The sequence below is a fragment of the Periophthalmus magnuspinnatus genome, chromosome 5 (assembly GCF_009829125.3).
Source record: "Periophthalmus magnuspinnatus isolate fPerMag1 chromosome 5, fPerMag1.2.pri, whole genome shotgun sequence".
NCBI classification, from domain to species: domain Eukaryota; kingdom Metazoa; phylum Chordata; class Actinopteri; order Gobiiformes; family Gobiidae; genus Periophthalmus; species Periophthalmus magnuspinnatus.
In genome coordinates, this window is record NC_047130.1 from 16,721,717 (window position 1) to 16,739,488 (window position 17,772).

The 17,772-nt window shown below is 42.0% G+C and overlaps 1 protein-coding gene across 1 annotated transcript; it reads left to right on the plus strand.

Annotated features, from left to right (window-relative positions):
* Positions 1–2,183: 2,183 nt before the first annotated feature.
* Positions 2,184–15,217, plus strand: ttll3 (tubulin tyrosine ligase-like family, member 3). Its single transcript, XM_033967235.2, has 14 exons — positions 2,184–2,372; positions 3,725–3,917; positions 4,160–4,299; positions 5,143–5,311; positions 6,927–6,982; positions 7,083–7,211; positions 8,215–8,329; positions 8,846–8,969; positions 9,580–9,747; positions 10,351–10,499; positions 10,872–11,115; positions 11,974–12,409; positions 13,990–14,265; positions 14,795–15,217. Exons 1-14 carry the CDS (start codon positions 2,184–2,186, stop codon positions 15,215–15,217), a joined length of 2,811 nt encoding a protein of 936 aa, XP_033823126.2.
* Positions 15,218–17,772: the final 2,555 nt, after the last annotated feature.

Here is a 17,772-nt window from a genome sequence, read left to right on the forward strand (position 1 = left end):
TGTGGAACATACCAGGCCAACTAAGGACATCTCCATGGAGACAAGCAGGTGTCATATACTCCACAAGAAAGTTACACAATTTTTTAATGTTTTTATGTGTTGCCTTTTGCCTGGGATCCAGAAAACAAACATCTACAACACTTTTTGAAGATGTGACTGTGATCAACGCTGAAACTCCCAGAGTTCAGATGGGTGTGACTGACAGGTAGATTAGCCATTCAGGGACACGCAGGATCTGTTCACAGGGGACTGAAAAACATGATAGATTTCTGCAGATTTAGTTTGTAAAGGATGGATGGACCAATGAGCTCCCGTGTTTCACATGTGTCACTGAAATAAATTAATCTGATTAGACGATTGTGTTTGGTTCTGGCTCGAGACGCGACGGAGGGAGTGGGGGCCAGACTTGTGTTCTTCTGTATGCAAAATATAGACAGATTTCATATTTGTAACAAACCATCTCATCTTGCAAACGAGAGCTCACTCACAAACTCAAAACTACTGATACCCTGCAGTGGCAGCATGCTGGGTTGGATATATATATATATATATATATATATATATATATATATATATATATATATATATATATATATATATATATATATATATATATATATATATATATATATATATGCTCATTTTCAGGAGCCTGTGATCAATCTGAGCATTCATGGTCCTGTTTAGGAGTTTGATTTTGAACAAAAAGGTGAGCTAATGCTAGCTAGCTTGTGACTGTAATGTTATTTAAGAGGGACTTGTTTAACAGCACAAATCACCTGTTGTAGTTCAGCTAAATTAGCTCTTTCTGGTCAGATTGTGTTAAAACAAACTCAGATTAAAGTCTAACAAAGCCTCAGACAGAGCAGTGCCTTCAGTTAGCAGCACGCCTCCAAGGAATGTTGATGACATCAGCAGCAAAGTATCAAAATAAAGGATATAACGATAATGTCAGGCCTGTTCAATCTGAGAGGAAACTTCCATTTTGTGTAAATTGAATGCAGCGTTTAATTAAAGTCTGAAGTGTTTTCCTGCGTCTTGGCCCTCCCTCCATCACAGTGTCGCCCAAACAAAAGGTCGCCATACATCACTGCTCTTTATGCTCCTCACGCACTTTTCATTAGCCGCAGATGGCTTAGAGTAGCACTAAATCACTTTTCTTGTGAAGGGTCCGCCACCTGCTTGCCTCAATATAGATGTCATTATTTTGCATAGAATGTTCCACGGTATTAATGTTTCTATATTATGCAGAAAATTGACTCTTGTGACCTTTAAGTCATGTTCTAATGCTGTTACCTCCTCAAAAACACACCTGGAGTTGTGTTTTGTTTCATTCACACATGTTTGAGTAACACTTTACTATTAGTCTGTCTATATTTTCAAAGCTCAAAATGCTCTGTTCCACCTTGTGATGTCATGAAGTGGTAATTTTCAAGTTAACAGCTCCTTTTACCTTTAGTTCAGTAGAGATTAGCAATTCCAGGACTGAAATGATCCAAATGATTCTCGTGAAAGTTTATGGAGTTTAAAAACACAGTGGAGAAAAAAATCACTTCCTGTATTACCATATGATGACATCACAAGGTGGAACAGAGTGTTTTCTGTTTGAGAGAAGAACTCAGTCTAAATATGCAAAGGTTTGTGTGTTAAACATGTGTGAATGAAACAAAACACAACTCCAGATCTGATTGTGATGAGGAAACAACATTAGAACAGATCAGAAACCAGTGTAATATGGGCCTTTTAAACTATATATCCATGGAGACAAACAAGTGACACCAGCAGGCCAAGTTACAGGTCAGATCTGTGGAGAGGAGACCCGCTCACAGTCTGTATGCATGTTTATACTCTAAACTGAAACTGGATTGAATAATGGACTGAATAAAAACACCTGTGATTTAACAAATGCAAGATAGACATGTTTAATGGCATACTGTGGAACATTCCAAGCACAGCAATGGTATTTCCATCGAGACAAGCAGGTGACCACCCTCCTGAAAAGTTACATAGTGTGCCTTTAAAATCTGCCACCTTCACGTGTCCAGCTGTCTGCACTTGGTCTTTGTCCCGGGCAACAGCGGAAATGAACAAGAAGCAACAACTCCATCATATTCACATCCACCTTTGACCTTCTGAACCCAGCGCGAGCCCAGGACGCAGAGGTGACACGCAGTGATGTAAGGATGGCGTCAAGGTCAAATAAGGGAAAACTACAAATTAGCACGCCTCCCCGTGCCACGCGTGCACCTATGCGAGCAGAGGCGAGCGCACGTGGAGCAGGCGTTTGGAGAGACATGTCCAGTGTGTCTCTGCGCGCTGTCCCCGCGTGGCATCTGTGTTACAGTAATGACAGTGAGGTGTGCACGCGTCAGGTGCGGTGGAGCTCAGCGCGTGCCAACTGTGAGTCACTTCCTGATGCACGTGTGAGCGAGGTGCACAATAATAACAACAACTGCGCACAATAATAACAACAACTGCGCACCCGCGATCATGAAGTCATCCACATGAACAAGAACATGAAACTGCGACCAACAAACTGTGACAAGGAAACACTGAGAGGCGCGGGAATAACCTCTGCCCCCCGCGTACACACATGCACACACATGCACACGCCTGCTCCAGAGTCCGGAGCTCGGATCAAACTGTGCAGAGCGCGCGCTGACACACCGCAGCCCCGTGGACCCTTCTCTCTCCGGTCAGAGGCGCACGGGCTTTACCTGATAGCTCAGGAGGCTGTCCGGCTCTTTGGACATGTTGTTATTGTGGTTGAGCTGTGGTCCACGCGGTGAAGGTGATTCTCTGGCGGCGGTGACTGAAGCGGCTCTGGCCCGCTTTGGCCCGGCTCTGGCCCGGGTCTAGTGTCTATCTGCTGCGGCTGAGAGAGCAGACATGATGAGATACATCACTGTGTATGGAGAGGTGACGGGCATGAGGTTTCAGTGTGAACAGTCTCTGGCTCCTCTCTCCTCCTCCTCCTCCTCCTCCTCCTCCTCGTGTCCTGCTGTGGAGCAGGGTGCGGAGCATCGCTGCAGTATCAGCCAATCAGGCGCGAGCGCCCCTCGACGCAATGCTGCTCCCCTCTCCAGTGTAGAGTATAGATCTATACAGAGCCTCTGCGCAGTGCGCGGGAGCGGGCTATAGGCAAATCAAGAGTTCTTGGCTAATTAAATCCATTTAGGCCTAACGGGTCAGTAACAGTGACACTTGAATATTGACGGACATTGACTGAATACAGCACATACACGGTGGGCTATTAGTATCACAGTCACTGGGGCTGATAAACACGCTCTGCAGCTCTCAGGGTTCTCTCGGATGACTCAGTGGCCACATCTGAGCTTTGGACGCCATCTGGCGGAAAAAGGAAGCACTGCACCCTCCATAACTCTTCACCTGGTTCAGATCATGTGACCTGTCCACTCTGACTCTCTCTGGTCCAGGCTCACGTCTTAAGCCTGTACGTGAACGTGCGCGTTTCTATCCGGGGGATAAGGGCTATTTTCTTTGACACATGCGCAGTTCGCAGAGGTGAAGCTGTCGCGCGTGCGGCGTCCAGTTTCTCCAGAGACTGTCTCCATGGCGACCGTAAACAGTGAGAGAGTAGTCATGGGAACTGGAAGAGAGACGTTAGAGACCGCAGCGGATCAGGCAGAGACCTCCGGAGCGTTATATTTTTATTTAACACATTTACATTGAGACGTATACTGGATCCTCCAACGCGTAACAGACCCACAGAGGCCCAGTGAAGCCGGGGATGAACAAGGACTCCGGGTTTGTGTATGAACCCGCGCAGCTTCGGTCTGAGAGCCGTGTCCAGAGCCGTGTCCAGAGCCGTGTCCAGAGCCGAGTCCAGATTGAGAGTCCACTGGATTTATCCCCGGGTTACGTAAAGACGTGCCAGCGTGAGCTCGAGGCTGTAGGTAAGACACGTGCACTTTATGAGTTGATTCTGCACTAATGCAACTTTATTACGCTGCACTATTTGAACCACTGACACAAACTACACGAGGGAAAAGCTGATGGACCAACAGCACAATCTGTCCACAGACCCACGTGATCAAGTCAGCAACATGCAGCAAACGCCAGGTATGATTCAAGGACTAAACAACATCTACAAATAGTTCTACTCTGTTTTGCCGTGTTTATAATAACAAATCCGTAGTGTTGCATCCTGCCGTGCCCCGCCTCGCCCCGTGCCTTCCCCCGTGTCTCCCCCCGGGCCCCCCGGGCCCCTCGTCCCTCCCGGGCTTGAGACTAGACCGGATCCGCGCCGCCAAAGCGCTGGTGGAGAGGGCTGTGAAGGTGGGACACGTTTTACTTTCTACGCACGTGGTTTTCAGCTGGAACTGTTTATTCCTGATCATTCTATAATAAAAACGACTGAACTTTTCATCTAATCCTGTCACACTGAGCCCGTTTGACAGTGAGACAGTGAATATTTATAGATCTGTCTGGGCTCTTTGCAGTGTCTCGTGCTGTTATGGGATAATTAATTTTTGAACAGAGGAAGCAGTTTAACACTTTCACGCATATTTTAAAAGTCAAGTGCATATAAATATAAGATATATTTATTAATACTGTTTAAAATCTTGACTCAGGATCTGTCAGTGACGTTTTGGTTGCCAGATCCTGTGACTGAAACCATCTTGGGTAAACCCCCAAAAGGCCTCTGTGTGTGAATATAAACACTGTTGTGATTGTATCGCTGTGTTCACTTTAAAGGTACACTAGGTAACATTTCTGGTTGTGGGTCTGCCACCTGCTTATCTCCTGGAACATTCTATGTCTTAGGTTTGAATGCTCCACAGTATGGCATTAAACACATCTTGCATTATTCTGTCATAGTCTTTTATTACTATTACTTCTTTTACTATCATGCATTCTCACAGAGAGCAGGCTCGCACTTTTCTGACACAGAAGTCAATGGACTCGTTTCTTTTATTAAGTCGTTTAAGACGAATATTGTGAATTAAATTGTTCGAATTATAACATAATAATGCACAGGTGTCCTTGATTATAACTACAGAGACACAAGCACAATAGGTCTGATTTAAAACAATACAAAAATAAAATCATTTCATCTATTATACATTTTTTGCAATTCATTTTTTGCCCCTGACCTCCCTCTCTCTTTCTGTGTTTTAGCTCCATAAGATCTTCTCGGTGCAGGGCCCATACCCCGTGATCCGGGAGGCCCTGAGGTCCCGGGGCTGGGTTGAGAAACGACTGCCCCGCCCCCTCCACAAATCCACTCAGAGCCAGGGGCCCGGAGAAGACGAGGGTGAAGAGGGAGAGAACGGAGCTGATGGAGCTGGTGAGGGGAGCCATTTTACAAACATTTATCTAAACCAGTCCTAATGTGCTTGTGTTTGTATAGTTCTCATCTCTAACACCGTGGATCATTTTGATATAATTCACACATTTTAAATCACGATATTCATTTTAAATTACTTAATAAAAGAAACAAGTCCGCTTAGTTCCACATCAGTGTCCAATGGGAGCTGACATCACTCTAAACAACATCACAACAAAGCGCCACATGTTGTCGTTGCCCCCTATGGACAGCTGTACATCACACTAGAACAGCACCTTTTTTTTTCATTTGTAACAAAATGACTACGCAACACTGCCGAATCCTACAAGTATCACTGATTAAGAAAATAAAACTGGAGAAGGAAGTGTGTACATCGCAGTGGGCGTGTACCGGTGAAGGTGAAAACAACTTCACTAGAATCATCTGGAACATTTCAGCCCCGTAATTGCCAATCGCTACAGAACTAAAGGTAAAAGGAGCTGTTAAGTTTAAAACTACCACTTCATGACATCACAAGGTGGAACAGAGCATTTTCAGCTTTGGAGATGTAGACAGACTAATAATAAAGAGATACTCAAACATGTGTGAATGAAACAAAACACAACTCCAGGTCTGTTTTTGAGGAGGAACCAGCATTAGAACATGAATTAGAGCTCACAAGAGTCAGCTTCTTTGTAATATATGACCTTTAAAGTGAAACTATGAGCAGTTGTAATGTGTGTAATGACACATGACCCCAACTTGAGGTGATGAACTGTTTATACGTCTCCCGTTTCAGCCGGTAAACACACACACTAATCCTTCTACATTTTTAACAAATGCCGTGTAACACTGGATGCTAATTAAGTCTCCTAATTAAAACTAACAAATGGGGGTTTTATTAATAAGGTTCATGAAGGCATGAGACAAACTGAACCTTTAAGCTCCTATATTCCACAGAATGTACTCTGGTTGACTTTAAACCATGTTCTAATGCTGTTACTTCCTCAAAAACACACCTGGAGTTGTGTTTTGTTTCATTCACACATGTTTGAGAAACTTTTTTTATTTTTATTTACTATCTTTTATTATTTGTCTGTCTACATCTTCAAAGCTCAAAATGCTCTGTTCCACCTTGTGATGTCATGAAGTGGTAGTTTTCAAGTTAACAGCTCCTTTTACCTTTAGTTCAGTAGAGAAGGTGGAACAGAGTGTTTTCAGTTTGAGAGAGAGAGAAGAGCCTAAATATGCAGGGTTTGTGTGTTAAACATGTGTGAATCATTTGGATGGATCATTTTAGCCCTGGAATTGCCAATCTCTACTGAACTAAAGGTAAAAGGAGTTGTTATTTTGAAAACTACCACTTCATGACATCACAAGGTGAAAAAGAGCATTTTGAGCTAGACACATTAATCAAACATGTGTGAATGAAACAAAACACAACTCCTGGTATGTTTGTGATTAGGAAACAGCATTATAACATGACTTAAAACTCACAACTGTGTAATATTGGACCTTTAAATAAATGCATCCTCCCTCATAGAGTGAACGCAGTTTATGAGTGAAACATTACAGGGACTAGTTTTCTCTGCGTTTGTGCACACATCATTCACACCTGTCTGATTTATCTCCTCAGACGCGGCAGAGGAAGACGAGAAAGAGGAGCTTCGTGATGACATGGATGACCTCATGGTTAGCCACCAAACCCGACACCTCCAGAGCCGGTACCGGACCATTGGCGTGTTCCTCTGAAGTTAATCCCCGTCTCTGTTTCCTCTTCATCCTCTGTCAGGCCCGAATGGTGCGAAATGAAACCACGTACTTCTACTGGACCACACGCAGAGACGCCATCGACTGCCACGCTCTACGTAAAGATCAGATGATCAACCACTACGAGAATGCAGCCACTTTTACCACTAAGGTCATAATGCTATTTTAATGTTCGTATAATGTAATTTCTGTTCTGCAAGTAAAATTCTTACCCTAAAACAAATATCAAGAATTTAAAGAGGGGGTATTATGCAAAGTCATACTGTTGTTCCCTCATCAAAAACATGTTTGAAGAGGTTTTACATGCCATCCATGTAAGTTTGAGTAATCTAGCGATCTCTCCCAGGCCTTATTTGAACTTTCTTAACAGTTAGCTGTAAGATTCTGTACAAGGCTCCTCCCACAAGCCTACATCACCCATGCTTCCATATTACAATTCTACATAAATATACAAAAACATGATATAAACTGTACACAACAATTTCACAAACCTGATGCAATGTGCAGTAGTTTCATTAGCAGGATGCACGCTAATTGTGTTGTGATAGTGCGTGGAGAGCAAAGCTAATATTAGTGACTCTTGGCTCAAGTTCAAGTTCGACTCCAGGGTCCACCTTTATGTTTGAGTTCTTAGTTTGCATGTTCTCTCCGTGTCGGGGTAGGTATCGTCCAGCTGAGGCAGGCAAGCTCACGATCTGGAAATGGGTCCCGCTGCTCCTGACAGGTTAAACCCCAGCGGCGTTCTTTCGTTTCTTTATCCTTGTATTTGTCTTTTCTTAAAAATGAAAAGATGATTTGTACCAGATTTAGCTACTTTCCATGTGTAGTCCCTGGGCAGGTGAACATACATTAAAAACACACATTATAAGACTAACTTACTTCATCCCCTCGTCCAATACATATGTCTCCTACAGGCCACACAAATATGAAAAATCATCATGTGCAGGTTTTTACTGTGAAATGAGGACAGTACAAATGAACCAGACTGATGTGGACACATTTGAGCTACTTCAGACGGTCTGGAGCTGTCTGCCATTGAAGGATGGGTTAAATATCAAATGTCCACGATGGGTCCAATGTCGTCACGGGGACCATAAAGTTTAGCTTAACCTTAAAATGTCACTAACAGAGCGTCGTGTTCTTGTGGGGTGCAGGTGGGTCTGTGCGTGAACCTCAGGAACCTGCAGTGGTTTGACTCGGCCGACCCCGATACCTTCTTCCCTAGATGTTACGTCCTGGGAGCCGAGGACGAGAAGCACGCCTTCATAGGTTTCATTTTTGTATTTTTATTCACCATGGCGACGCAGTAGTGATGAGACTTTAGGCTCCTTCATAGGATTCAAATCTTCCGAATCCGTTCATGTCAAAGAGTCACAGAGAGAAAGGTTCAAATTGATAGTGGGCCTGAGTTTACCCCATTCTAAATAAAACTTTGCACTTTAATAATAATTAGGCTATTTATTAGGCTACTTAAACTGTTATTAAGATGCCAGATATGTCGTGTCTCCTGCTCTGCGTCTGAGCTGATGCTTGTGTTGCTTCAGCGTTAATCAGGATAAAAATGCATAAAATTGGAAAGAAAAAAATTTGGCTCTTTTAAAAAAAATGAGATCTGCATCCAACTGTTCATGTTAAAGAGTCGTTCACATTAAGGAGCCGTTTACGCTAAAGAGCCAGCTCAAATTACAGGCTCTTTGATATTGTAATGCGACATGGGTTTTAATAATAAGTAATAGTGGTGATATGAAAGATAGGGGGTGCTATTGAGCTGTTTGTTTTACACAGTGGACTTCAGGAGGACGGCTTGCACCAGTCTGCTGCAGCATGTGGTGGAGACTCACAACACAGAGACTCCTCAAACAGAACGAGAACACGCTCAAACTGACCCTCTGCAGGTCAAGAACAGTGAGTAAAGTAACACTAACACATAAGTACCTCTACGTCTGGACAGTGCTGGGAAGTGACCACAGACTGTGTAAAGAAGTGGACTAAGTGAGTCTGACGTCATCCACAGCGTTCATAGCAAGCAAAGAGCCAATCCGGAGCGAGGCTGTTGAAGGTAACGCCCCTTTCCGCCCACACCGCTGGTTTTGCACAGGGCCGATGCTTAGCAACACTGTCAATCAAACCTGTTGCTAACATCCTGACTAAAGTTTTCGAGTTTAAGCTTCGGTTTTAAGCAAACAAAAATAAACACACAAAATTGATTGGTATTGTTACAGTCGACCAAAAAAAATGAATGGTTTTTAAATTAATATCACTACATTTAACACTTGTGTGAAATACTTTTGCTTTTTATTCTACATTTTTAAATGGGTACTTTATTACTTTTACTTAAGTAGATTTTACTTAAACTTTTCACCTCTGTATCTGTACTTTTATTTAAGTAAAAAAAACGAGTGACTTGTGAAAACGATGACTTGTGTGACTCTTAACAAACTCACCTGACTCCAGACCGTGACCATGGTGCAGTCTGTGCCTAACCCGTTGTCCTTTTGTGTTGTAGAGTCGGGCGGCAGGGGAGCGTGCAGGATTGGGCCCAGCATAATAGAGACAGCGCTGCGGGTGTGCCAAGAATTCCTGATCGATTTGGATCATGGAAACATCGACCGGAACACAGAGACTTCACAGTGCGCTGAGGAGCAGCAGTGGGTGGAGTTTCTTCGGGAATACTACCTGGTCGTGCAGTGAGTCCAGTGAGAATTAAGATCATTTCTGAAGAAATAAGCAGTGCCAGGACCATAGACTGTTTATATAAATGGACATGGCTAATCTGCTAGCCGCTGCGTTCTGAATAGGAAGTGATCGTGAACGCAATTACAGCTCCATCGACTCTGGTTCTAATTTACTTTACATTCAAAAACTGTGTCCCCTCTCTCTGTAACTGCTGCTGTCAGACTCGTCATTTTGGTCTTAAATGTTTGTATTAACCCGCTCTACATGATCTTGGGGTTTTATTTCACTATTGTGTCTGAAAATCAAGATATGAACATCAATAACAGAAAAATCAAGCACCTTCTTTTCCGGACGTTGCTCCCACTAGTGTTAGCAACAGGTTTGACTGACCGCGTTGCTAAGCGATGATGATGATTTGTTTCTTTCAAGCATTGGTCTAGGATATTTTTTCATACTTGTCCAAGAAAATAAATTAATAATAATAATAATAATAATAATAATAATAATAATAATAATAATAATAATAATAATAATAATAATGCATGATAGACTTTGAATGTGTCACATATGTTTTTCTTCTTTCCTCTCAAACTGCTGCTTGTTCCTGTCGTCAGTGATGGAGCAGAGATCAGAAACAGCGCCCTCTTCCTGCAGCCATGTGCACAGATGCTCCAGAAGCTCCGACACGTTTGTCCCCAACTCGACACCGATGGAGTCAACAACATCTGGATCATCAAACCAGGGGCCAAGTCCAGGGGCCGAGGTGAGTCAAGCGCAGCAGAGAAGTTACTGTGTCTATCTATATTAAAGCTGTAGTATGTTACTTTTCAGCCTAAAATAGAGAAGAATATGTTAAGTGAGTCTCTGAAACTGTAAGCAAAAGCTGTTTAGTTTCAGCGTAGTTAGCTCCTCCCTTCAGACAGATATAAGGCAGTGTCCACCAGTAATCTGACCAGAACTGAAGAAGCGGCTTGAATAAGCAGCCAAACGTCTTCACTCCTACAACTTTTTGTCCAGTTGACAGATTTTACTTATGGCTTTTACTAAAAATGACAAGAACTAAAATGGAAATGCAGATCTTAAGATGTTTTATCTCCTGCAAAAATAAGGACATTTATACTTCCTCTTGTTGCAGGCATCATCTGTCTGAACCGTCTGGACGACATCATGGCTCTGGTGGATAGGGACAGGGCGGTGCTCAGGGACAGTCGCTGGGTGGTGCAGAAGTATCTGGAGCGCCCCCTGCTGGTGCACCACACAAAGTTCGACGTGCGTCAGTGGTTCCTGGTGACGGACTGGAACCCTCTGACTGTGTGGTTCTATGGAGAGTGTTATCTGCGCTTCTCCACCCAGCCCTACTCCACCAAGAACCTGCACAGGTCTCACCCTGCAGCTGCTACACACTCACAGCATGTGCTTGAACTGGGACGTATTCAGATCAAAGTGAAGAAATATATGGGAAAAAAATCACAAAAGGCTCATGTTTTTATCATGTCATTAATTACAGTTGTTATTAATCAAAGTCAGATTTGATGTGAACATGTTAAAAAGGTTAATTGTCTTTATAAAAACACATCACATTGGTTCTGGTCCTGTCTCGATTAAAGGAGCCGGATTGTGCATTATTGAGGCTTTTAGATATTTTTGTTTTTTTAAATGACTTAATAGGATGTACACAACCAGTGGATGGTTAGACACACCCTCACTCGATGTTCTTTATTATTACATTCTACATTTTATACACAAACAGAAGAAAAAGGTAAATATGTGGAAAACATAAAAGAAGTGAGGACACCACCTAATGACATCACCAGGGGATCACGGTGTTTTACTTAGCTGAGAAAGGGGTTGATTAAATATCCAGGATTGCTACAACATGCATGACTGAAACATTCCTCAGGGGAGCCAACTGGACCTTCATCCTATTCATTTATTGTTATTAGAAGGGGGCCCATGAGAAATTTCTTGCCCCAGGCCCCCAAATTTCTGTCGACGGGCCTGTACATAGTCATAAATGGTGTTACATTTCATTAATTTTTATACCATTCTGAGCTTATTCCTGGGTTTCGGCTTCATGTTATCTGCAATATCATGAGACCTTTTTCCATTCAAAGGATATATTTTGCTTTTATTTGCTAATTGCTATGGCCACAGTCCTGTTTATCATCATTCTGAAACTCATGTATAGATAAATCGATGCCATTGTATTGACTAGAAGACGTTGTTTTTCTCCGCAGCTCCGTTCACTTATGCAACAACTCAATCCAGAAGCACTTCCAGCCGTCCAAAGACAGACACCCAGACCTGCCCGAGGACAACATGTGGTCCTGCACCCAGTTCCGGAGCTTCCTCTCTGGGCAGGGCCGTGAGGAACAGTGGGAGAGCGTGGTGGTCCCAGGGATGAGGCAGGCGGTGGTCCGAGCTCTGCAGACCGCTCAGGACTCGGTGGTCCATCGCAGGGCCAGTTTCGAGCTGTATGGAGCAGACTTCATGCTGGGACGGGACCTGAGGCCGTGGCTGTTGGAGATAAACGCCAGCCCCACCATGTGCTGCTCCACCGGGGTGACCTCCCGCCTCTGCCCCGCGGTGCAGACAGACACGCTCAGGGTGGTGCTGGACCGAAGAAACAACGCCCACGCCAACACAGGGGGGTTTCAACTCATCTACAAACAGGTCAGACTATTTGGAGATGTAAGAATAAGAATTACATTTAAAAGTTTTATATCAACCAAAATGGACCATGTTAGAACTTTGTGACCTCCTTGAAAACACACCTGGAGTAGGGATGGGACAATAAACAATAATATCGTTTATCGTGATAAAAAGGGTTGACAATAATCGTTCCTGGGGCATTTTACATAACAATTATAATCCCTCTTCCTATTCATTTGTATTACAGGGGGCCCATGCAAGGCTTATTGACCCGGGCTCCCAAATTTCCAAAGTACAGTTATATAAAAACTGTATATAATTTTTCATATCCATAACATTTGTAAACTGTCAGCAACTTTAACCATTTTCGGGATTTTATTGGCCAATTATTTTGGTCGCGATAATCGTGACACAAATTGTCAATATCATGCCAGGCCTAACCTGGAGTTGTGTTTTGTTTCATTCACACATGTTTGAGTAACACTTTATTATTAGTCTGTAACATCTCCAAAGCTCAAAATGCTCTGTTCCACCTTGTGATGTCATGAAGTGGTAGTTTTAAAGTTAACAACTCTTTCACCTTTAGTTCAGTAGAGATTTGAAATTTCACAACTCAAATTATCCAAATGATTCTAGTGAAGGTGTATGGAGTTTAAAAACACAGTGGAGCACTTCCTGTATTACCACATGATGACATCACAAGGTGGAAGAACTCAGACGGACCTCGGACTCCAGGTCTGTTTGTGATGAGGAAACAACATTAGAACAGATCATAAAACAGTGTAACATGGGCCTTTAAATATTAACATTTATAGTTTAAATCAAGTTGGACCAAGAATTTCAGCTTCTTCTTTATAGACACCGTTGGAACACCATTCACAACATATATATATATATATATATATATATATATATATATATATATATATATATATATATATATATATATATATATATATATATATATATATATATATATATATATGTTTTTATTGTTACTATGGCAACAGTGCAAATCATTTCTCAGGAACCCATAGAGACAAGAGGTGCACTGTTTATTGACACTGATGGCTCATTTGTGCTGTGAAGAAAACTTTGAACTTTAACGTGAGGCCATTTTCTACAATCAAATATAGAATAAAACTTTCAGAGAGTAGATCGAATAGTTTGAACCAAAAATAAAGAATTGAGGATAAATTTTTGATACTGTGATGTACACACCCACTGTGACACGCCCACTGTGACACACCCACTGTGACACACCCACTGTGACACGCCCACTGTCATCGCGTCATCATTTTGGTACAAATTTTTTGAAAAGTGCTGCCGCTGACAGCATGTGGCTCTTTGTTGTGATGACGTTTACGGCGACATCAGCTCCATTTGACACTGAGGTTTTCTAAGTAATTTTAAATGAATATTGTGATTTATAATGATCCACAAGTGTCAAGAGATGAGAACTATAGAGACACAAGCACAGTAGGACTGATTTAAATTTCAATAATATCTAAAAAAAAAAAAAATTCTGAAACTGAAACTAATAATCTGATGTTGTAATATTTCTACTGTGTATTTCTATACAAATGTGTTTGTTCTTGCAGCCTGCGGTGGACGTCCCTCAGTACATGGGCGTAAACCTGCTCATCGAAGGAGCTTCGATCAGACGACACAGGCCCCAGCTAAAGCCCCCTGCACCCGCTCCCTCTGCTCCTGCCCCCTTTGCCCATGTCCGGTCCTGTCCAGAGGAGAGGGACATTTCCCAGAAGCCCTTGGTGCAGAAGTCCCACACTCTGGCGGTCATGGTCCAGTCAAACAAGGAGAACCGCACAGAAAAGAGGAGGCAGGCCCAGACCTCGGCCAAGAGTGCAGCCTCCAAGGTGATGAAAAATAGGACTGTCAAAAACCCTTGAAACGCCATCCGTATACCAGAAAAATGTGTTTGGAAAGCGTGAAATATTGAGTTTATTAAGATGTGCTGTTGGACTGGTGCTGACTTTCCACTTAAAAAGTTACATAGTGCAACTTTAAATGTACAGTATGTAACTTTCTGCAGGTGTGATTCCATGGAAATAGAAAGATAAAACCAAACTTTGGCACATTCTCTATGGAGACAGATATAGTTAATGCTGTACTGTGGAATATTATAGCCAAAAGAACAATGTTACCATGGAGACAAGAAGGAGGCCAGGCCAAATAAGAGTCAGGCTTGTGGATATGCGAGCCCCCTGTGTTTTCAGTGTAATAAACCCAACCAAACTTTTATTTTAGTTTAATTTTGGCTAAAAGTTACATACTGTGGCTTTAAATACTACACATAATTCTTGTTTAATAATTTCTGAATTAAATTAAAGTTGTTGTTTTTTTCAATTTTGTGTTCATAAATAAATCTAAACTATTTCTCCCCAGCTCCCATCCTCTGCCCACAGGCCTCACCTCCAGCTCCTCCCTCCAGAGCTGCCCCTCGTCGCTCACACCGAACCCCAGAGGAAGGCTCGTCGTCTGGGCCACGGCTCCCCCACGGCCACCCTGGTCCCTCAGAGTTTGTCCTTCTCCTTCAACCCGTCCAGAGCCCCCCGAACCAGGACGACCCCCAACCCGAGCACCTGCCACCGCTTCACCCTGCCCCCCGCAGCTCTGGACCGCCGCGCCTGTCTGACCCTGCCCTCCATCGAGGTTTTCAGCCTGAGAACGAACATCACGGCAGGGAGAATGTTCAGCTGTAAGCCCAGTTTTCACTCCGTTCACTCCAGCGCCCACAGAAAGCAGCTATTTTCACTTCCTTATGAACAAAGTGTTGCCATTAATAAACAAAATGAACATAAAGTGTGAAGATGTTTGAGATAAGTGTCTTCATGTATCTGGGACCGTTGCCATAACAATTAATAATCCATAACAGTATTTTAAATCGTGAAAAGTCCTCAAAATGGTGTCCATGAACATAAATTGTAAAGGGATATGTGTTGATTGGGTTCAGTGTGATTCAATGTGATTTTAACTGTTGCCATAGCAATTTACAATAAAAAAAACAAAATATTCTATCTTTCAATCGTAGACATATAATTAGCTAATAATAATAGTAAATAATATGAATGTCTATGCTTTCAATGGACAAGAGTCCTCAACATGGCGTCCGTAACAGGGAACAGTGGCTGGAAAAATGTGCAGATGCTGGTGTACTTTTGAGATTTGATTTTAGAAAGTCTGTCTGCACAAATCATATCCAAAACAAAATAGTGTATCTTTTCAATGGTCAAAAGTCCTCATAATGGCGCCCGTAACAAGGAGCAATGGCTGGAAAAGTGTGAAGATGTACTTTTGAGATTTGGTTAAAGAAAAAAGTGTCTGCGAAACTCATGTGCTCCAAAAGAGTTTGAGATTTGACATGTTTTTTGTTTTGTGTCAGATGCCCTCCCTAATTTGGAATACAATGCCTCATGTGGCTGGAGAATTACACTCAGTGGGTTATGATCATGTAATTAAAACCATCGTCATCACAGTTCGCAACATCTGAATGGTCAAAAGTCCTCAAAATGGTCCTGAAATCAATAGTTCTGACAGCAGTATTTCAACAATGCCTGACCTACATCCTCTGCTTTTTTAACTTTTATTTTTAAACTTTCCATAGCACTGTTGTTTTTAACCTAAGGTCTAAGGTTTTAGCTTCTATGAGGTCAGAATGTGACATGTTTATATATTTGTTTTAAATTAAACTGTTTTTAAGTTATCATTATTATGTATTTATTTAGCATTTTAGCTGATTTTGTTATTGATGAGGAGAATTACATTTTAAATTGAAGTAAATGTTTTAATATATTACCTCATTTATTTCATATGATTTTGTTTTATCTTTCTCACTATGAACTGAGAGTTGAAACGTCCAGCTTATTTATTCTTTTTATTAATATTTTGTAACATAAAAAAGCACAATTATGAAAGACAATCAGTGAACGTATTAAACTAATATATATACACAGATTTTTAAGATGTGAGTTCTGTTTATATCCTATTTAAAAACAAGATTAATTAAAGCTGATTTAGAAATAAAATAAACTCATTGCTTTAGGTTTGATGAATCCTGGGTGTAGTGTCTGTAATGCAACAACAGAGGGCGGTGTTACATGTGATGAACCTGGGTGTAGTGTGACTACCATTTAACGTACGGTGTGAGTGTGAGTGTGTTTCGGTGTGTGTGTGGGGGGGGGGGGGGTGTGGGGGTGAGTGTGTTTCAGTGTGTGTGTGTGTGAGTGTAGACTTAGGGCCTGAGGGCGGGTCCTGCAGAAGGTCCAGACGCCGATGAAACACTGAGTCAAGGGTCACACAGATCTGTGAAGAGGAACAGAGTGTGTCACACAGTGGTCCTCACACACTGACAGCAAACATCCAAGAGCCAAAGAACCTAAAGGGTTAAACTCACTATAAAGACACACCACTGTTCACACTGGAGTATGACCCAGCTCTAATACAGTTTTCTCAAAGACAAACTCGACACATGACAGATGCAACACTCATATATTTCTTGTGGTTTTCTTGTTATCGTGAGGTTATAACACATTAAGTGTTTCATGTATGTACTGCAGCTCATGTTCATGAACATTACTGTACATGCCGTATCTTCCGCACTATAAGGTGCATCGAAATATAAGGCGCACCTTCAATGAATGGCCTATTTTAAAACAGTTTTCATATATAGGGCGCACCGCATTTTAAGGCGCATAGAATATAAACTACTGTAGTATCTGAGGTTGTGTTACGCATCCACGAGATGGAGCTGCGCTAAAGGGAATGTCAGTCAAAGTCAATCAAATTTTATTAATAGAATATAAAAAAAACGTTCTGAAAACTTTGTTCACTCTTTATAGCGCACTGTGGGTTTTTGAGAAAATTAAAGGCTTTTAGGTGCGCCTTATAGTGCGGAAAATACGGTATAGACCAGGAGTGCTCAGACTTTTTCAGTATGTGAGCTACTTTTAAAATGATCGTGTCTGAAAGATCTACCACCTATTACAAAAATGGTAAACATATATTTATTTGTAAATATATTATGAATTCTTACATCTACAGTGCATTTTCATGTACCTTGCACAACGTCATGAGATAATACTGCACAACACAACTGAACTTCTTACATGTTCATAATTACTTGAATGATGATTACTGCTCTGACTTGCACTGAATCAGTGAGGGATGCAGAGTTCGGGCAGAAGCTTCTGACAGGAGCCAGGAGTAAAATTGCATTTTTCGTTTGAAAGTGATAACAGAGCTAATCATGTTGATTACGGTTTTGTCTTTTTTATAGCCATAAAAATCATGTTAAACGAAGTATCAGAATTTACTGCATTTTTTCACACAACTACTTCTATTTTACACGTGCTCTCATTCATCAC

Excerpts from the sequence above, each read along its gene's own strand:
- ttll3 (XM_033967235.2), top strand. The coding sequence starts at position 2,184 with ATGGCGTCAAGGTCAAATAAGGGAAAACTACAAATTAGCACGCCTCCC. Across the intron at positions 2,373-3,724 it reads GTGAGGTGTGCACGCGTCAG|ACCCACAGAGGCCCAGTGAA; the intron begins GTGCGGTGGAGC and ends AACGCGTAACAG. Across the intron at positions 12,410-13,989 it reads TTCAACTCATCTACAAACAG|CCTGCGGTGGACGTCCCTCA; the intron begins GTCAGACTATTT and ends TTGTTCTTGCAG.